Genomic DNA, 22784 nt, shown 5'->3' with positions numbered 1-22784 from the left:
ACTAAATGGATCGATACGTGGGTTTCGAGTTGAGTTTGATTGAGTTTAAAATTAAAAAGAAATAATTAAATAAATTTTTAAGATCGCTTCTGTAGGTAAAAACATTGAAGCCTGCAGAACAACCACTTACCCGCTTCGAAATCTCGTTGCTATAACGTACAATTTCTCCGAATTCTTGATTTTTTATTAAATGATTACAAAAATAGACAAGATTTTTCGTTTTCTCACCGTTTCCATTCAAGAAATTGTCGCTTGTTTAAGGCGCGTAACGAGACCCGTTCTTCGCCTCCTATCACTAAACGATTTAAAAATCCATTCGTTTGATGTGTTCTGGTGTAAGCGTTGGAGGAATCCATTTTGAAACAGTCTTTCCGTAGCGAAGACAAAGAGTGATATCTTCGTACGGGACAGATTGAGAAACAATAGAAAACTCCTGATTAAGTTCATTGGTAGAGAAGTGCCCGTTTTGCGAATCGACGTCACTTTCTTGACTCGTAAGCCACGAGGGTTGGTTTGTTTGCGCGCGCTTCGTAGACTTTTTTTTTGCAATAAACCAGTACATTAGTTTGACTTAACTCTTATATTTCTTTTATTTATCGAACGCGAAAATGTACAAATGACAGACAATGCGTTGACATTATTAGTAATAGACGTCTGTGACAGGGATTTTTGTCGACAGATTCGTCGCTTCTTACTCGTTGTTTTTGACGTGGGATTTTAAGAGTATTTTTGTACTCGAGTATTTTCTAGAAATTCCCTTACAAGCGCAAAATGTTTTCTGACTTTTGTCTAGGTAAGAGAATCGGGAAATTTGTATTTGTGAAGATTTAACTCTTTGTCGTCAGCGCACTTTATTTTCTCTTGGTCGTTCACGATGACAAGTTACGGTGGCCGAATCTAAGAGATCGCTAATTATATTTTAAATGGTTAAAAGATCTTCAACTTTGGGAATTTACAGTTTTAAAGTAATATTTAAAGAAATACTGTATTTTTAATTGCTTTGGACTCGTCCTCAGAAAAATTTTCGACTGTTTTTGCATGTTTTTGCAGGATCGTGTGAATTTTTACAAGAGGCTAAATTCTATTTGATTATGTTTAGATAAGTATATAACGTTTAACGCTTAAATTTCCAATAGTTTTGTATGTCTGCATATCTATTGTTTAATAGTTTCACCCTGATTTATATTAAATTTCAAAAATGTTCCTGAAAAAACTTCCTCGACCTTTTTCTTCTTCAGAAATCCTGTTCGAGCGTCACTCCGAACTTTCAATTCCCGTAAGATCATCTCACAGTTTGTTGGAGCCTATTCTACTATAGGCCTATTTGGTGTTGCTACGTCTACCTATACGTACAGTTTATGCAAACTATAAATCATTTGCCCTAGGATCTTGGATGTTGGTCACATGGCATTAATAATTATTTAACCCAAAATCCAGTGTTCGAAGTTGATAACAATTGTTTGTTACGACACAACTAACGATACCGAAATAGAATAAAGTTCGTCTACAAGCGTGACGTCGAGTTTATTTCGTTAGTCGGATTCACTCGTATCCTCAATTACCGACGATTACTTTTTCTGTTATTGGCATTTCGTGTTTCACGTAATACAAGTACACAAGGCCGTCACGGATTGGATGTGACTCAGAGGTTGAGCGGGTTCTTTTTGCCTTTTGTGTTTCGAAGAAAGGAATATAAATTTGCTTTAGTATTCTACCGTTATCTCTGGTTATCAGTTAATATAATCTATTAATGACCTTTAAACTGTTCATCTTTGCTGTAACAGCATATATCTAGAAACCTGTTAAGTACTAGCTGATACGATTAATTGTTTTTTTTTGTTTGATATGTTAAGAAAGACGTAGTTTGAATAAAACCTGAATAGCACGTATCCCACCATCAGGATCCTCGGAAGGCTGCAGCGTAGAATTCTTACCAGTGCATTCAAAGGCGTGATAACGAATGACGAAACGCATAAAATTTTCACCAAATGCGCTTAAATAAATCGATTTCGCCTTTAATTTTACTCGACTTTTTTGGTATTGCAAAATATTAACATAATTTATCCATCAATATCCGATAAAGTAAGAATCTGCGACTGAAGTTACGCGAACGTTATCGTACTAATCTGATTGGCGAGTTAACTCGCGTCGCAAGCGCATACGACCTTTACTCACTCCTTTGCCCTTACTGCCTCTCGTTTAGTAACGTTGCTCGTTACTATCGTTGCTAACACCGAATATGGATTTTACCGGATGAATAATTAATAATATCTTTGAAAAATTTTACGGCTTATTTTATGAATAAGCGGGTCTAAATTTAGAAACTGATTTATTTTTATAATTATGCATAAATTAAGATTACTTTTCAAAAGTGGTAACTTCAGAGGTCGTTCCTGACGTCTGCTCATTCTAAATAGCTTTATCCCTGTCACACTTTTTTTCCCTCGTAAGTAAGCTTCCTGTTTTTTTTTTTTTTTGTTTTAAGATAAATTAGAATACTTTTGTTTCGAAACATCCTATCCTTACGTAAGAGTAAATCAATTTATGTTATATTATTTAACTTAATTTTAATCAAATATATATAAACACGAGGGTGACCGAGATAGTAAAGAACGTTCGAGCATATCAATCTGAGCAAATAAATGACCGCCGTCGTTTTAAGGTCGATTTTTTCCTCCCGTGCGCTAGCTCGGCACATAGAGAGTTTCGATAACGACAAACTTGTTATTACTGATTTGTCAAGGGTTTATTAATGATATTAAGATAATAACAATTCTACCGATTCGCAACGGAGCATCGAAAGTGATAATTACTTAATAATTAACATCATTTATTATTATTAATAGTAACGAACACAAATTTATTAGTTTTTCATAATTTACAATTTGTATAATCTATATCTATGTACGCACATATTACGTTGTCTTATTAACGAATGTATATTTATGTCGCGTAAATATTTAATCCGATAAAATAATTGTAGATAAAGTGCTTTGTAAACATTTCAGAAATTTATTTATTCATTGTTTAATAATCCCCAAAAAGGATTTGATAGAAATTAATCATTGAATCGAGCATTGACAATACGAAGTCAATGTCTTTAAAAGTTTACTCCATCGTCTATCGAATTTTATCCTTAAGCGTAATAAAATTAATTAATTACCAGTATGTATTATTGGTACTCGATTAATTAAATCGAGTACCAATAATACATTGGTACTCGATTCATAGTTTATGAGATGTAATATACAGAATATTATTTTTATATTTGAAGTAAATCGTGGGGTTAATTGTATTTTTACATCATCTCTTATTTTCTATATAAACGTCATAATCCGATCTTATTCCGAAAGAAATAAAAATTGGGTTCAAACCAGTCGATGCGTTTTCTGATTTTCGTGTCACGTGACTGTCTTCTTTCGCTTCCGATTGTGGGCAGAGAATAAAGATCGACCGCGAATGAGGGTCACTAGTCTTCGAACAGATCTAGATATAAGCCTACGATTACAATATTGATATCGTCTTACCGAAGAAGTGACGAAAGAGAGCGCAATATCGGAATGTTTATTTAGTACAGTTCCAAACGAGACGGTCGGACATCCACTCGTTCGCGGTGGGCTTAAAAAAAGTGAACGAAAATGCTTACCGATTGTCTGCTTGATTACGGTAATGACGTCGTCGCTATCGGTCTATCATTCCACCCGAACTTGAGAATCGGCCAGTCTAGTATCAACCGGACCGTAAATCACCGGAAACTATAGACGACGTTTTTCAATCGCGCACGGATTCAGAAGTAAGGTTGTCCGTTTATAATTAGGCCTATATAATAGTTCTACAGAAATATGATATAGTTGTAAATAATATTTACGAAACATTAATGTACTGTACTGTACATTTTGTGATTTTTACACTGTGTTTTACGTAAGTTGTTACTAGCCAATAACTCGAAAAGTATGCTTCTAATAAAAAAATGCATGAGAATAAATTTTTCTTATTATTTTCCAGCGGACTTTCTACTAATGTAAAAATATAGCTTGGTCCTATCCCTTCTGGGTAGAACGGTCACAAATCAAGCGCAATTCAAATTTCCTCCGGGTGTCGTTAATAAGGATCGAGTTTCGTTTTAGCCACTTATCTGATTCCTGATGAAAGCAAAAAATAGACGATCACCAGCTATAATACACCAGAATTGTTAATTTCCGTTCAAAGGAATCGAGTTACTGAATTAATAAAACGATCTTTTATAATCGAGAGATCAACAGATGGTGGGAAATATGCTTTTGCGAGACATTCTTTCATTATTTACCACTTTCTGATGTTTCACCTTCCTGCTGCAAATTTACATCTTGATTTATTGAGAAAACAAATCAATTTGTAATTCATCGACATTATTTTCTGATAATCTAAATAATACGAATTTATATAAATTAAAATATAGTAATCCCGCAGTTCCTCTTAACTTACGTTAGCATTATCTATATCATAAAACATACTTTTTACATAAAAAATAGTAGGTCGGCATCGGTATTGTAAGTAGTCTTTCCTGTACATAAAAATTATTGTTATTTTCGTTATGTATTATAAACGAAGACGTACTCGTGTACGCGATCATCTTTTTCCTGGTAAGTGGATATCGAGTAATAACCACTACAACTGGAACGTCATAGGATTAAATGGAGTTGTAAGACTAAATTCAAAATATGTTTCTGCCAACCAAATTTGGACCGAGAGTGGATAGACCAAGAGTAAAACCTGTTTGTCAATTAGTCTAGGTTTAATTAGTACAGGGAAAAACAACAGGCTCAGTATCTTATACGGGTCGTCAGAAGAAAAAGTGATGTGGTTAAACGGGAGCCGTTTCTCAGAATACGAGGCAGATAAGAAAACGTTATCGACGAATCGATTATTACGACAAAATATTTATAATCATACAGTCAATATTTTAATCGTTTATATATATATTATATTTTTTTTTAGTCATTTCAACAGATGAGACGGGGAAACATTAACCACGTTCTTCAATTATTATATTGTGCATTTTTCATAATGCATACATAACCTAAATTATGAAAGAAAGCGATGTAGATTTTCATACAGGTAAACATTAATTAATATCAATTAAAAATTATACATGGAAATTGGAATAAATGCACAGTTGATATAGATGTGACATTTTGACAGGAGTTTCAGAGAATTCACTTTTTAACAGCTATTCTCTGGATTTAATTGTCAACTATGTGTAGTATTTATAACTAAAATCGCACTCAATTAAGTACTTGAATCAATGTATTTAATTTACACATCAAAAAATTTGTCTGAATTATTTGTGAATATACAGTGGTACATCAGGATACGAACGTACTGAAGCGCCTTCAAAAAATGTACTATTTTCCTTCAAAATGTACTAGTTCTATGAATACTTTGTTTACGTGCCTATATATATATAGGCACGTAATTTATATACATATATATAGCATATATATAGTTTATTGTCAAATAATTTAATTTTAAATCTTATTTTTGGAATTTGTCGAAATCTATTTAAAATTAAAAATATATCTACACATCTATTATTTATTATAAAATGAGCATTACATTGACAACATTTATTAATAATACTATTGAATTTTACCTTACAAAGTTAATTTTATAACCAATCGTGCTTTAAAAAAATAATTATAAATTTGTTATATTATATTATTTTATTCTTTATTATACTTTAAATTATTGTGATGTTATTGCATCACTTTACGAAGTGGTATATACGTAATTGCATCAGTTTTAGTACCTATTTAATTAATTTCAATCATGACAGCAAAAGATAAGGATGCTTGTTTCTTTTAAACTATTTGACGAAAACGTTACATAAAATTAGGGTTGCATAATCATCCGAAATTATTATTATATTTTTGACTAGAAATTACAGGATTTCTGAAATTTTAGTTTAATTAATGTCATATAAAATTGACTGCTCGTACAAGTTTGCTTAAAACATGCGACTCAAAAAACCCCAAAATGGCAGCTCAAGAAGTAGATTACGCGTGTCTTGACATTCTTATATAGACCTTGGAACAGCCGGAAGCGCGGTCATTTTGGAACCATACGTAACATTAACCCTTATTTCTTTTACTACGATTACTAAAATTGAAGTTCATAATTTAAGAATTAAATTATAGTGGTAGAAAATAATATAAAAGTATTTATATTATTTATACTCGTACAATTTCAAAACTATTTTCTGTAATAATTTGTTTCTGACTTAACGGATGTTTTGATATTATTGATGACAAAAGTTTAAAATCATTGATTTCCTTACCTGTCCGTTATTTTTGTTTGACGGAGTTGAATTGTTTGGACCACGTGGCATGAAAAATTTGGTCAATGTGTTGATGAGAATGCTCAGACAACTGAACGTGTGAAAGAAGACCACTGAGTCAAGACTGTTTACATGTGCAACTATCTATGTTGCTGACATCGACGGACACACACCATTTGTATGTTGTGATTGGATAATTTAAATTAACAAGCAGTGACACTAGTGAGACTTTATTAAACTTATTTTTCCTCATTTTTTCGTTAGGGCGTGAAATATTAAATTGTACTGTAAATGGTACTTGAAATATTATAATGTACTGAAAATGTACTAAAAATCTAAATGTACTTTCAATTTACTGGAAAGGGCAAAATGTACCAGAAAAGTACAAATGTACTAGGAACGGCAACATTGATACGAACGCCCCAGCATACGAAATTTTCAGGATACGACACGAAATTCGAACATACTTTTGCTCCACGATACGAACAAAAACTCACCATACGACGTTACATTAGTTCGCAGCGCCATTTTTCATTCACTTCTGTTCATCGGTCTCAGTCCGCGTGTTTGCGGCGTAGTGGAAGGATCTCGCTCGATAAAGGAAATCTCGAGATATTATCAGAAAGTGACTGATTTTATTAAAAAGAAACATTCCGAAAAGGTTCACACTGGCCGTATTGCCGCTCGGAGTAACGACATTTGCCTAAGTCATTTTCGAAACATTTTAAAATGTAGGCAAAGATAAACCTCTTTGGATAGATATTTTACCAAGCGATCTCTATCCAGTAAAAGTGCTGGTGGAAGTAAAGGAAAGAAAGGAAAAAGTAGTGAATAAAAGTAAAAAAAAAGATAAAAAATTAGTGTTGTTTTATAAGTTATTTTTAAGTTATTGTTACGTTATGTTATATAAGTTAAGTTTTTAGTATCATTTCCCTTCTTTCTCTCTTCTGCCACCAGTTTACACCTCCACCGTAGTCTATCCTCAAAGGTAAAGTGCAAATAAAACTACATTATTATTCTATTATGGTTATTTATATATTTAGAACTACAAAACGCATTTTTCAGTGTTTTCCTTACTATACTTATCAATTTTTTTAATGTACTACTTAGCTTTAATTTGAGTATGTTTTGGTGTTGGAACGAATTATTTGGTTTTACATGTAATCGTATGGGAAAAATTATTTACCTTACGACATTTTCATGATACGATCTCAGTTTCGGAACGAATTAATTTTGTGTCCTGACGTACCACTCTATAATAATCGGTTAAATATCAAGCATTGTTTCATTTACCATCATAAATTTCGATTAAATAATACAGTATATTATTAATGTAATGTAAAAGACAAAAATAATATATGATAATCTTAAATGTGTATAAAATTAACATCTATTATATTTAATTCCATATGATAATAAATTACTTAATTTTACTCTATATTTTTGCAGATATCGAATATGTTTATTGGAATTGCATATCGTTATCTTTCAAAACTATTTCATAAACACGGAATACATGTATCAAAACATACTTCATGGTATTTAATCGTGCCTGTCTTTATGACATTGTTATCAGCCACAGGATTTCAAAAGTTCTCTCACGATCTGGACGAAGAGTCCATAGTCCCAGCCGGAGGAATTATCGACAGGTACAAGTCGCATTTGATGCAATTGTTTCCCATAGATCTCGCGTCAAACTTCGATCCCGCAAGATTATTGCACGTCATTCATTACGGAACCGTTATTGCCGAAGCGACGGACGGAGGCTCCATTCTACGAGACTTCGTCTTTCGTGAAATTGTCACTTTGGATCGAGAAATTCAAAAGTTTTTTGTTGAAAAAGACGAAGGATGGAACTACAAAGACATTTGTGCTAGAAATAATGGAAAGTGCTACGAAAATAAAATTCTTCGTATAAACAATGAACTGGAAGCATTGAAAAACGGAACATTTCGGTTGAAATATCCAATTGGCGATACGAGCAGAAATTACGACGTTTTAACTTTGGGCGGCGTGGAACTGAACGAAGAAGGTTGCGTAATATCTGCCGAGGCTGTTAAATTGTTTTATTTTCTAGACGATTCGAATAAATGGGCGGAAGAAAAAGCAATAATGTGGGAAAATCGATTCGTAGATTTCTTGAATAAAGTGAACTTTTCTCATATCAAAATAAGTAAAGACGTGTCGCTTTCTGTGAACGAATCTAAAAAGCAATTGTTCCTCGCTACACTAAAATATATTCCGAGTTCTGCATTCTTGATGGTTACGTTTACCGTTATTAGTTGTTTATGGCCAGACTTTCTCCGAAGTAAACCGTGGACCGGAATCATGTCGTCGATTGCCACTGGAATGAGTGTAATATCGGGTTTCGGCTTATTACAGTATGCGAGACTTAAGGTGTCTCCGATGGAAATGATGATTCCGTTTCTAATTTTAGGTAAGTCATTTTTAATATAACCATATAAGTATATACAATTTAAAAAATTTTGAATTGCCATGTCAATGAATTTTCTGAAACTGTTAATTACGTAATCAATGCAGTAATCAAATTTGTCTTTTTATAGATAAAATAAATAGAAATATATTAATTTAAATTTTTTACATATATTAAACTTTGATCAATTCACATTGCAATATCACTAAAGAGAATATAACAACGTAATTCTTATTTTTTAAATGTAGGCATATATATATATATATATATAATTACAGTGTACCGATTTGAAATAGTTGAAAGCTTATCACATATACTATACACAATATTTGTTTATTAAACACATTACAGTTATGAATTGCATTTCAAAATTATATCGTATAAATGTTGATTGATTTCTATTTGTATACAGTCGATCCCCCTATAATAGTGTTGATAATTTCGATTTATATGAATTCCATGTTGTATCAGTCAATTAGATTTTACAAACACGTGAGCAGTTCACAGCCCGGCACACGTATTTGTAAAATCTAAGTGACTCGTACAACATGGAATTCATATAAAGTAGAGCGTCGTTTATCCGAATCAATTGAGGACTGGGGTTTTCGGATAACCGATAATTTAAAAAAATATATTAACTTATCCCATGCTGAAATTTTTCTCCATTGCGTGTCGCTTCGCGTTGATTTTTCGTCGATGTTAAGCCTAACGTAAACTTTTTAAAATAATAATCGTGGTTATCGTATTGTTAAAAATTATTTCGATATTTTGTACAAACAAAATAAATATATTCAAAAATATAAAAACAAAAAAAATTATACTTTAGACCTGAATGTGGTATCAAAAACGTTCGATTCGGCACGACATAGTCCTCAGAAAAACACCACACGAAAGTGCCAGTGCTGCCAGCTAAAACACACACACCAACAAAAAAATAATTGGAGTAGCAGCAAAAGATTTCGTGGATATGTATATAATACTTGTAACAATGCGCGAAGAGCGCCCTGTGCATCGGCACCACAAGACCGAAGAGTCGACATCGTGTCGGAGAAGACTGCAATGTCTAATTCGTCAAAACTGACACCACTGTGTCTTCTGGGTAGACACTGAGACCGTTAAGTTCTCCTTTACGCGCAAGCTGTCGTGTCTGTGGGCGGTTGAACTCGAAATGGAGACCAATTGGGCTAAAGAAGTGCATATTACAATTCGATTATAAAAAATGATACTTGTTTATTGATTATATAAAGTAGTTACACATATGCTTTAAGAGAGAGAGAGAGTTTACAAACGTTCGCGCGTGGTATTTGCCTGAATATCGCTCTCTTGATTTGGATCCTTTTTCGGTGGAGACACGTCATTGGTGGATACTTGGGGACATCGGCTATCCGCGGTTAAGATTCTGATTGCTGGCTATTGGAAGAGCATCGGCGGCGAAGTGTATCCGAGTGTACTGTACACACACAACCAACCTTCGATGTAGACCAACTCTTTTGTCAGGCGAACTCTTTTATTTTATTTTGGGTCCTCCCTTTCGCAACTCTTGTCGTGTTTTGGTAAAATCGTCCTTTACGTCCAATAGCGATTTTTGCATTTGATTCTTAGTGACTCATTCGATGTGTCACCCGAAACAAGGAAAGAAGTCCGTGCGAAAGGATATAATCATATCGGTAGGGATTTTTTTTCGGCCCTGACATATTTTATATGTGTGTGTGTGTGCCTGTATAAGTGGGATTAATAATATTAATAAAATGTTGGTGGTTAATGATCGAAAGGTGTGAAGATAAATAGATGTTATGTGTCATATCTGGAGAAAAGTCGAATTTAGCGATGTTACTGGTTATTAGTATTTTCAACTTTTTATAAAATTTCATTTCTACCCTCAAAATTAAGCGTTTTGTCTTTTGTATGAATTAAGTTTTTCATGATAAAGTCTCATAACAGATGGCGCTACACACAATTTATTTATTCTGTACAGTACTATGATTAGACAGCGGATTTTAGGCAAATGCCTATTTTTTAACTTGGCATATACATGGCTAAGATTTTGTATGAACACTTTTCATGAACATTTACACCGAAACGATAGTATTTTATAATGCCTAAAAATGCTTATTTCGATGATGCTGCCTATTTTTGCCTAAAACAAAGTTTAGTCTGTTTTCATATTTTAAAAAAGTTTTTATTTTTTCGTTTCATTTTCCGCAAAGGTTTACTTTAATTCTTAAATTAAACTGCTTAAGTTTCATTTTTTCTTAAAAATGCAATCAAATTCATTATTATTATTATTATTGGATGTATTATCCCGAGCAGAATAAATTAGGATGCAATAATAACGGAAATAAATTAAACCCTTGATGCAATTTTATAGTAATAAAATTAAAACTATATGAAATATTTTAAAATAAATACTTTTATTTAATAAATATAGCGTTAGAGATGCTTTATTTGTCATTTTTAGACAGCGGATTTTGGCAAATGCCTATTTTCCCCTTAGCATATACATGGCTAAGATTTTGTACTAACTACTACAGTGAACATTTCTTCGATATCAAAAATCTTCTGGCCACTTTAGCGGACAATGCAGTTTGTGTAAGTAAAGCCAAGAAAATTTTGAATGACATTTATGTTCGGAACAAGTTGATATAAATAAAGTTCATCGCAGATACTATTACTGCTCTCGAAAGTAGTGGGAAACCTATATATGAACAAAGTAATCTCTTCAACAGAGCAAACCAGTAACTTTGATGCACCAGGCACTGCTGCAAAAACAAAGTGACGAAAGAGTTGAAAAAAGTGCTTCGAAAGAGACTTAGATTAAAGTGCTTGTTTATTGTGGCTGATATTTTGGCAGGAAAAAAAAAGCAAAACTGAAAGTGAATTCCCAGTTCATCTTCTTTCAAGGTTGAAATATTGTCCGTCATCTTCAGTAGATATGAAACACATCTACTGAAAATAACGGATTATATGCTCTTTCTATGCATATAAGTTAATTCTCAGTGACAAACTTTGCAACTTTTCTATTGAAAATTTGGAAAAAGTGCTTGTAATATATTATAAAGCTATGGAAAACAGAGCCAATAAAAAATGTAAAGATAATTCTTTGTCTACTTTGTGTTTGCATCATTCTGAATACGTGCATTTTTGTTTGGAATACATATTTTAAATAAAAAATTCATCGTCCTAATATGCAATTGAACAAATTGCACAATATGCACAAATTGACATGTAACATCAAATAAATTATACAAAGTAGTTTTTGTAAATATTTTTTGAGTAACCGAACTGGATTTAACCAGATTGATGGAACAAGGTAACAATTGGGCATTCTACGAAGGGGAATTTTATAGGAAGTTCATTCCTATTTAGGTGTTACACACGTGCAAAAACCCGGAAAAAATGTGGTCAGACTGTTAATAAGTCACAAATGTTCAGTTTACTGTTGACTAACTTTAAATTATAAAACACATAATTATCAATCTCTGATTCTCTCTAAAAAGCGATAATTCATAGCATAATTAATACTAGGTTGTAATGAAATTTGGACATTTAGATTTTTTCTACAAACGACTAGCAAAAACCTTCAATATGGATATATACTTAGAGTAACCAAATGAACTTTCTTTCACACACTGAATTGGAAATAGACGCACGACCATTGTCTGATAATTTGAAACTTTACAAAGTACACATCAGCTTGCTCTTGCTCTATTACTTCAAATGTGGCCCAAGGTAACGAATATGTCAATTTCATCTGAAAAGCGTTCGTCAAAGCGTTCATTTGTGAACAAAGCGCAAAAGCTGTTGCAAATGTAAAAGTGTCGATAGTACAGAAGAGAGCAATGACCGCTTATATTTGGGATCATCACGATCAACCAACATCACTGTCACGAAAGAACTCTACTGAGAACTGATTCGTTCGAATACCTAGATCAAAGAACTTCGCCCGGAAAGTGACAAACTGCTGATAGTGATACCTACTGCACACAGCAAAGACGACTTTAGAGAAGCTTGCCAGTCTTCATGTGAGGTTCTAACTCCTCCAAGACTTGGCGTACCACCTACTATCTATTTCGCGCCGAAGCGAAATAGATAGTAGGTGGTACGCGAATGATAATAGCTGAAGCTCGAGACTCTCTTCAAAGAAAATCTCCAGTTATTTTATGCTTACTGGAATGAAAGTTTCAAGAAAAGCTGGCCAGATGTAATTGATATTGATGGTGATTACGTACAAGATTTAAGTGTAATCGTTGCTTAATTGTCAACAAAGAATTTTCCCGAAATATCTAAATTTCGCCTTTACAACCTCATAGATTCGAAATTCTTAGAATGTAATACTCTTGAATTAGTGTTTTGGTTAGTTGATTAATTGGTGTTTTATGAAAAAGGTCAGCTAAAGTCACTGCTTCACTTTTAGGACAGAATGAAAATGCAATAAGTTCTTCTATATAAAAACAGCATTCTATGAAAAAATGCTACGAGAGAATATCGTACACACTGCAAGAAATGGTAAGCGTGGTCGCGAGTTGTACTGTATTTTCACGCTTTTACTAATAGATAGCGTTTTTAAAATCTCTATATATACTGCAGTTGTAACTTCTGCCACTGTTTACCACCACGGATCTCAATAGTCTGTGTAACTTAAGCCAAAAGACAAAGACTAGACAAGATACTGCAGTTGCCACATTAACGTTATTTTTGTTTACTGTTGTATGTAGACTTATCCAAATTAAATAATATACTGGTATTAATGTCAATGTGGATCTTTTATCTCGCTGTGAATCGAGAACTCTAGATGAGGTGAAAACGATTTCATCGGCTTGTGCTTGCCAAGCGCCTAGCTGTGGCGTACTCTCATTGGCCGACACGAACGTTTTTAAGTCGTTTCGAGGGGTTACGTACGCTGACGTTCCTTCGTTAGCTCTCTTCGCTTTGTTACGTTTCGTGCCCTTCGCGATAAGTGTAAATCGCGAGGTATGCAATCGCACGCTTATTCGACAGACTGCGGATGCCTCTGTAACTGTGTATTAATGACAATAATAATACAAAATTAAATTAAGAATTTAAGTTCCAATATTCATAATTTTTTCTAGGCACAAGTTCGACTAAAGTGATTCGTATTATTTTTCGAATTTTTCATCTCAGTGCTTGCACTGATTCGCCGATGTAAATAAAATTCATCCGTTACAAACATTTCTATTTCTTGTTTTTTGTACAATATATTACGTGTATGTAACACACAACCTGCCAAAATAAATTACGGTAAGCTCCACACGCAGTGATTACGTTGTGTATCAACGTAAATCAAAAGTGATTTACGTTGTATACACAACGTAATCACTTTTGATGAATTTATAACATACAGTAGAGCGTCGTTTATCCGAAGGAATTCCAGTCGACAAATTTAAATTTTCGCCAGTGCTGTGGCGCTGTAATCTTTGGCTATGTCTTCGGCTACTCGAATATTTCACGTTTTTGATACTAAATTAACTTCTGAAGTATAATTTTTTATTGTTTTTATATTTTTCAATATATTTATTTTGTTTGTACAAAATAAAAAAATAATTTTTAACGATACAATAGTCTTCGTTAGGCTTAACATCGACGAAAATTCAACGCGAAGCGACACGCAACGGAGAAAATTTCAACACGGGATAAATTAATATATTTTTTCGTACATAATCGGTTATCCGAAAAATAAATTATCCGAACAACCCGTCCCCAATTGATTCGGATAAACGACGCTCTACTGTATAAGTTTTGAAATAATTTTAGTAGTTCAATGTTTTTTCCGGTCTAAGACAGACAGAAAACTGGAATACTGGTAGATACTTATGCCAAGTTATGCTGAATTGTTACGTCCAGAAGAGTTTTCCAAATTTCTTCCAGGTTATCTCGTACGTGAATAGCGACCAGTAGCCTATCTGTTGCAAGTCCTCCCGATGGGCGCTCTTTTGGCGACTGGTCAAAGTAATTAATCAAAATTAAAATTTATTTCAAATTTTTTGAGCGAACTATCAGTGGTTTAGCCACTGCCGTGTTTGTGCTTAAATCTCACTCTAGAAAAAATAGGAAGTAACACATTTTCCTGTGTCAAGTCTCTCTTTTTAAGCTTTGCACGTTGATTGGTAAGTATAAAATGAGCATTCCACAAACACAATACACCGAATAAACTTTTTCAGATAACAGTAAACATAACGAATGGAAATGTTACAAACCCAATCACAGTTACTAGATTAATTTTAAATCCAATATGAAACTAGTAAATTGCATTAAAACATAATCTAAACCACTTACTGCTGTCGTAGCAGAAAGCGGTCTACGATCCACAATTTCAAATTTCTTTACAATAAAAAATATATCGTAACAAGATTATATACAATCATTTCTTTGTATAAAGTTCTTTCCAGGTATTGTACGCCATATTCATCAATATTCAGCACATTCAGTATTGATTTTATTTTTATTTCCATATTTCATGCCGACTTCTTTCTAGCCTTTTGTCTCATGTCCTATTTCAGTACTCTTCTTAATTTTCTATTCTGCGTGGTTTGTTGCAGACAAAACAGTTTATTTGACGTTTCGTTGAAATTTGTCGAGAAATACTGTATTTATATTATAAAAGTGATAAAAACTATTTACTAAATATCCTAATGAAGAATGATGTCAATCGTCAAATTTTCATCATTTTTCAAATCTTTTAGTATTGTATGTTTTGTTTCGTTTATAATCGTTAATTATTCATTCACTTATTATTTATAATTAATTTTTAATTTACATAAATGTAGAATATTTAAACTTTTATTTTATGTGCACACATTTTTTATCAAATAAATAATTATATATATAGGCCTACACCACAAAAATTATATTGAAGTTTTTCCTTTATGTTCATGTTATACAATAATGTTATATGATTTGAATATAAAATAATTTTAATTAATAATTCATTACCTTTTAGGTATTGGCATGGACGATACATTTGTCATGTTATCAGCGTGGATGAAAACCGACCCAAAGAAATCTGTGGAAGAAAGAATGGCCGAAACATTCACCGAGTCGGGTGTTTCTATCACAATCACTTCTCTGACTAATGTTGCATCGTTTCTAGTAGGAATATTCATTGCCACTATTCCTTTGTATAAGAAACTTTGCGTATTTATGGCAACGTGTATGATCTTCGACTATATTTATCAAATTACCTTCGTTGCAGCGACTTTAGTTCTATGTGGAAGAGCGGAAGAACAACATTTGCATTCTTTGGTATTTACGAAGCTTCCAGGTAAAATAATTTTTGATGACATTAGTAATATACTATTCTGGCGAAAGTTACACGATCGATAGCGTAAGTTTTATATTATAAGTACAGAATTAATATAAAAGATATTACTACTGTAATTTTTTGAGCGGAGCTCTTTATAAATCAGAAAGTGTTCTGTCTTACATCGGAGTTTATCGCAAACGCACGAACGTTAATCACGATTTTTTGCAAATATATGCATCTTTGTAAGTAAGATGTCGTGACGAAACCAGAATTTTAAATTCCGGCTGCGTCACGACACTTTCTACGGAGTGAAATATTCCAGGTGAAATTTTACCATGTAGTCTATGGGCGATTGATAATTGTAAGTTTAACCTGAAACCGCTGTTAATATTCTGCGAACGTCAAATCTCAGAACTTTTCGTATGTCTTCAAACCTGTTTAAACAATTTTGCCATATAGGATAATCTGAAAAAGATTTCTAATTGGAAAATCCGAATTTCTGCCAATGGGTCATTGATGCCATAAAATAAAATTCGAGATATACAAGTTCCTACACAGTAATCAGTAGTAGATTGAGGTTCGATTGAATGTACCCTATTTTATTAATACAATAGCAAGTACAAGCACACCTGTATTAGGAACAAATAAAGCACTTCTAAAATAACTGGGTTCCGATGCCTGACTTTCTTCGGCCAATAAGACGCGAGATAAACTCCTAGCCAATCAGAGAAAAGTAGCGTTAATTAGAACTAAAAATTACATTGAAAGAGATGTTTCTCAAATGCAATTTATGCTGTTAATACGCAGTCCAACTTATAAATAAGTAAATAACTATTCAGTTCATAATTTGGAATAAAGAAGTATCGGAAAAATAATATTTTCAGATAAACATAGAAAATATATTTAATTTAAACTGAAAAATTAATTTCGTGCTAAACATATTAGAAATAGACAGGTTCAACTGTGCCATTAGTCAGATTTGCAATTATACATATATTTCCTTATGTAATATTTATCGTTATTACGCAGCAAAATATTAATTTATGATTACAGTGGAAATTCGTTAATTCGACACTAAGATGATCAGAACGATGTCGTACTATTAGGTGTTAAGTCCGTGTTATCGAGTAATTTTCAAAATGTAACTGTGCAGTGGCGGCCTTAGGGGGTGGCGAGCAGGGGACTCGCCCGGGGCCTCGCTCTTGGAGGGGCCTCGCGCAACAACCAAGTAGAAAAAAATTGATATTTAAAACTTTTTATTTTATCTTTGGCTATTAGTTATAACAATAAAATAAATTTAATTTATAGTACAGTATATATTAATATTAATAAGTGCCTACTATTTCAATTCACATTCTTTGCACAAAGGACAAGGGCCTCGCAAAGTTCTGCCGCCCAGGGCCTCGCAAAGTTCTGCCGCCCAGGGCCTCGCAAAGATCTGCCACCCATAGCCTCGCAATGGATAAGGCCGCCGCTGTAACTGTGTAATAAACATCATCGGATGACATAGCAGAATTTCGTTAATTCTGCTATGTTATAATATTCGAAATTTAATTATTATCTTTATAGTAACTAATATATGCACTTATAACAAATATAGTAAAACCTGTGTAAACCGAATTTGCAAAATCTGAATATATATTTTTTAATTTGAACAAATTTAATATTTATTTCTTTATGTATTTATTCTTCATCTTTGTACTATACCAGACAAATGCCACATAGTTACGTTCCCAATTACAGTAAAATATTTTTATTGCGTACGTAAGAAACATTTTATTTCGAGATTTAATCCAAACTAATTAATGTTTTACCAGTGCCCGAGTGGAATAAGCTACCGAACAGTGGTAGTCGTTAACGGAGTTGCGATTACGAACAGATGCGAAGTTTTCTGGAGTTTTTTCACGTAACTTATGTAATTTCGACCGTCAGATTATACAGACAGTACCTTGACAGATAACCCAGAAAAGTATTTATTCGAGCGAGTTCGGCCTACACTACACTCCGTTACCTTTCTCTGAAACGAAATATTTACACAAGATCTCTACAATGAAAAGTTTCTAATCCTAAATTTCCAGCATTTTAGAAAAAAACACTCTAGATATTTTTGAATTTTAACAATTTAAACGCATTAACTCGATCGCAATTCTTAACGATATAAAAGAAAACTGGCTTTAGTTACTTTCTACTGCTAAAGCGCGTATGTCTAATTTACCACAAGATGTTAAAAGTTACATTACATCGACACGTCAAGATTTGATTTCGTTACTAAATCTAGCACTTGTAAGCACTAAATATCATTAGCTCTGTCTCCTAGTGTTATTCGTAAAATATGAAATTTCGCTGTTGACCGATTATGAATTTTATCAATTTGTGACGAAACAGCTTCAAATAAATCGTCGATGCTTCTAATATGTTTTAACAAAGACCGTTTTATTCGAGTCGGCGAAAGTGAAACTGACTCTACGATTACGGTCGAGTGTAAAAAATTTCTTAAAAAGATATTTAAGATAAAATATAAGTAGAATTTCATTTTAGAATTTTGTAATTTATCGAAAAAAAGTAATTATATTTTGTAAAATATTACTTACATTACATACTAATTTTAATGTTAATTCTAATGAGAAATTTATGAAGTTTCATTTTATTATATTTAGTCGGTTAATCTTATGAAAATTACTTATATTTTTAATCTTCCTTAATTTCAGAGAATACAAACTGTTTTCAGCGAATACTTTGTTTTGTGCATTCAGAAAATGCGAAGAATGAGGAGGTTCAAAAAAATATTCTTGCATTTACAAAATTAGTAAAGAATTTCAAAGCGCTGATGAAAACCAAGATGACAACAATCATCGTCATATTATTATATTTTACTTATTTGGGAATTTCAATTTGGGGATTAACAAAATATTCGTACGATCAAGAATTAGATATGAATTTAATTCTCGACACATATCGCTATAATTATTACAAAATAAATGAAAAGTATTACAATCAATATAAGTTCAGGTTACAGCTGTTCATCACCCAGGAACTCGATTATTCTAATCGAACGATACAACAAAATGTTGAAAATATGCTACACACTCTCGAATCGGATCCTCTGATCGCTGCATCTTTGACCGAATCCTGGTTAAGAAGTTATTTAAAATTTTTTGACGACAACAGAATTAACTTGTTCCTTACAGGATATAACGTTACAAATTCGGAAGATTTCGTTTTCGTTCTGCATAAATTATTTTTTCGCATCCCAGAAGCGAAAAGATTCAGACAAGACATCGTTTTCGATTCTTCCTCCACCAGAATCATTTCCACTCGTTTCTTTCTTCAAACGAACGTTACAAACAACGGAAGCCATTTCTACAATCAATTCAAACACTTTCAAGAAAAGATGAACGCTTTCCCATTCACCATTGTCCTGTATCATCCATTGTTTTACTATTTCGATATAAATGACGCCATACCTACGACAACAATTCAGACTTTAGGCATTGTGTCGTTCACCGTTTCTGTTATATCTGCCGCGTTGTTACCAAATGTCATTTGCATCGTGTGTGTGTTATTCAGCATAATCTCGGTTGGAGCGGGTGTTATAGGTTTTATGTTCATTTTTAACCTCGGACTTAATCTGACCTCTCTGTCTATTCTTATTATCGTTATTGGATATTCGGTCGATTATGCGGCTCACGTTTCCTGTGCGTACATATCTGCGAAAGAAAGTAGTCCCGACAAACGTTTGGAGAATGCAATAAGCTTGACAGCCATTCCCATTATACAAGGAAGCGTCACTACGATTCTTGCCATTGTAACGGCGTTGAACGTTTCGGAAAAAGAAACGTTGTTAGCGATAAAAGTGATTATTTTAGCCTGCGTAATCGCTGGAATTCACGGACTTACATTTGTTCCAATAATTATTTCGGTAATCGATAGAATTTTTCAAAAATGTCTCTATTTGATATTCAAGTGGAAAAGTTCAGACGATTTCAGTCTTAATCAAACGGAAAATATACAGTCAATCCACAGGAATGGATAGAAGTGCTAACAACTAAATAAATGTTGATAGTTTCCAAGACTTGTAATATATTTTACACTAGACTACGGAATTCGTATTTTAATATGATTTTTTTTTCAGCATTTTTATGTAATATAAGATATTCTGTAAATAATCTCTTCAAGGATATAAATATTAAATAGTATAGTCTGGTATATCTATATTATGAAAGACGAAGACTTTTCCAACAGCTGTTGTAATAAGTTAAAAATAAATATTTACAGTGCTTTTTACTATTTTTATCTCAGTTCTTTTTATATTTTACAGTATTTACACTCACTGTGAGATTATTGGATCATGGGATTAAAGTGTGACTTTTCTATTCTGGGATCCAAAACTTCATTGACAAACACTTTTGTTTTGTCTAAACATATAATTTTCAAAAATATGCAGACTGAAGGCTTTCGGGTTTCTCTAGTTTTACATTTAAAAGTGTCGAACTTGTCTATGTCATCGATAAAGAGAACAACAAAACATCAGACATCCTTCTTAAATAAAATCTGATTCTTTGCAATTTTCGGAATCTCGTCACACCTTACCTCGTCAGTTAATTCCACCTCTTCGGAGTATGTATCTACGAGTGAAATTTTCTAAATAAACCAAAATAAACTAAATAAACAAATCCTCGAATTTGTGATTAATTTTCTTCTAAACGTGCAATCAACGCGGGTCTACGCTTGTGTTAATCAAGATCATACAATAAAACACATATAAATTGACATTTGTTTTCTTTGGTTGAATTCATCACCTCAACTCTGATGTAATAAATTGTAATTATTGTGTCAAATGTAGAATGTCAGATTAATAGGAATAAATTTAATTATTTATAATAAAATTAAAAGTATTATAAACTATATTTTCTTTCTATATTGTCTACTTAATTATTAATAGTACTTATTATACTGGTGTAGTTTGTGATTAGCAACGAGAGGAAATCTTAGGCAAAAGTTGAAACAAAAATATCGTTATATTTATTCAGCTATTATGAAGTAATGTTTGAATTTTTTGAAAATGTTATTGTCTTTTACAGTATATTATGTATCTCAACTAAACATCTGGATTTTTCGAGGCATGTGTTTCTTAATTTGCAACAGAAAACGAATGGATAAATTTAAAAGGAGACTCCGTAAATATGTTAATCTACACGTTACAGTTAATAGATTTGAAATACGGTTTTCAAACATAATCGTCCCTAATAGTTGTTCTGAAACCGAATGTAATTTAAACGGCAACGTCATCGACGATTCGTGTCGTGACGTCTAATGACGCGTGACGATCTAAGCGCCACTGACTTCTGAATCCGTAGTCCCGTCGACGATTGACGGGGCCATCGACTTAGTTTAACATAGGAAGTACGCCATCTGCGTAACGTAATGCAGGGTGTTAATCATCTATACGTTCTCTAATGTGTGGCTGGCTTCTGCCGATTAGCTTATTCGTCAATCGCGTTATCACACGGAAACCGGTGTAATTACGAGTTCGAAATTCTGTTCCCGAACTGATTTGTTCGAAAAGTGAGTCGTTCGAAAACCGATAGCTGACTGTAGTTAGCATTTTCATAGTTAACCCGATTCGACGTCTTCTATTTCAAATATCGCGTTGTCGTTGGTGTTTGCTTCCACGTCGTTTTAGGAATCAAAGTATCTACGACTATTTTCTAGTTAAAACTCATCCTCTTTAATGTCAGTTTTTTCGCTTACCCTTCGCTTGAACTCTCGACTTACGAACTTCATCGCGACTTATTTACGCTTAATATTCTACAATATTTTAAATTTTATTTTAAAAAATGTTTCCGCGAATCTTGAAATAGAAAGTGCTATCCGACCGCAAACAATCAGAAGAGATGGCATTACTTTTCATTGTAAATTACGTTACTTTATACAGTGCTTCAGCATATTTTATTTGTCTATTTAACACCGGGGTTTATTTTGTGCATCACCTTTATTTATTTCCCGGGTGTATTTAAGTCCCAGTGTATAATATGTAATGTACGGTACATATGGATTTACCATATATATATACAGTTTTATTGCTTTTAAACGTCTTGGTTTAATATGTGAACGGGAGATTGCTTTCTTCTAAACAGAGATACAGCTTTCGTCATATTCAATTTTTTGTCGGTAATCTCGCTGTCATATTAAATAAACGTCCAGAATGTGACAATATTTTATCCATCGCAAAATAAAGTTGGTTACACTTCCATCTAATATGTGATCACTTATATTATACTATAATATNGATACAATAGTCTTTGTTATGCTTAACATCGACGAAAATTCAACGCGAAGCGACACGCAACGGAGAAAATTTCAACACGGGATAAATTAATATATTTTTTCGTACATAATCGGTTATCCGAAAAATAAATTATCCGAACAACCCGTCCCCAATTGATTCGGATAAACGACGCTCTACTGTATAAGTTTTGAAATAATTTTAGTAGTTCAATGTTTTTTCCGGTCTAAGACAGACAGAAAACTGGAATACTGGTAGATACTTATGCCAAGTTATGCTGAATTGTTACGTCCAGAAGAGTTTTCCAAATTTCTTCCAGGTTATCTCGTACGTGAATAGCGACCAGTAGCCTATCTGTTGCAAGTCCTCCCGATGGGCGCTCTTTTGGCGACTGGTCAAAGTAATTAATCAAAATTAAAATTTATTTCAAATTTTTTGAGCGAACTATCAGTGGTTTAGCCACTGCCGTGTTTGTGCTTAAATCTCA

The 22784-nt window shown here is 33.0% G+C and overlaps 1 protein-coding gene across 2 annotated transcripts; it reads left to right on the top strand.

Annotated features, from left to right (window-relative positions):
* Positions 1 to 2205: 2205 nt before the first annotated feature.
* Positions 2206 to 20855, top strand: LOC111629348 (patched domain-containing protein 3-like). Of its 2 annotated transcripts, none has more exons than XM_023373239.1 (4): positions 2206 to 2446; positions 7766 to 8753; positions 15709 to 16029; positions 18720 to 20855. In XM_023373239.1, the coding sequence occupies exons 2-4, from the start codon at positions 7775 to 7777 to the stop codon at positions 20042 to 20044; spliced, it is 2625 nt and encodes an 874-aa protein (XP_023229007.1). In that variant the 5' UTR covers positions 2206 to 2446; positions 7766 to 7774; the 3' UTR covers positions 20045 to 20855. The 2 variants fall into 2 exon arrangements, with proteins under 2 accessions (XP_023229007.1, XP_023229008.1); XM_023373240.1 differs by having other exon boundaries at positions 2206 to 2450.
* Positions 20856 to 22784: the final 1929 nt, after the last annotated feature.

The sequence above is a fragment of the Centruroides sculpturatus genome, unplaced genomic scaffold (genome assembly GCF_000671375.1).
Source record: "Centruroides sculpturatus isolate CEXI.00-Female unplaced genomic scaffold, Cexi_2.0 scaffold395, whole genome shotgun sequence".
Lineage (NCBI taxonomy): Eukaryota > Metazoa > Arthropoda > Arachnida > Scorpiones > Buthidae > Centruroides > Centruroides sculpturatus.
Note: the sequence above shows the minus strand (reverse complement) of the source record. Positions and strands in the feature narration are given on the sequence as shown.

Bases quoted from the DNA above. Each gene is read 5' to 3' on its own strand.
- LOC111629348 (XM_023373239.1), top strand. From the start codon at position 7,775: ATGTTTATTGGAATTGCATATCGTTATCTTTCAAAACTATTTCATAAA. The intron at 8,754-15,708 runs GTAAGTCATTTT...ATTACCTTTTAG, and splicing joins GATTCCGTTTCTAATTTTAG to GTATTGGCATGGACGATACA. The intron at 16,030-18,719 runs GTAAAATAATTT...CCTTAATTTCAG, and splicing joins GGTATTTACGAAGCTTCCAG to AGAATACAAACTGTTTTCAG.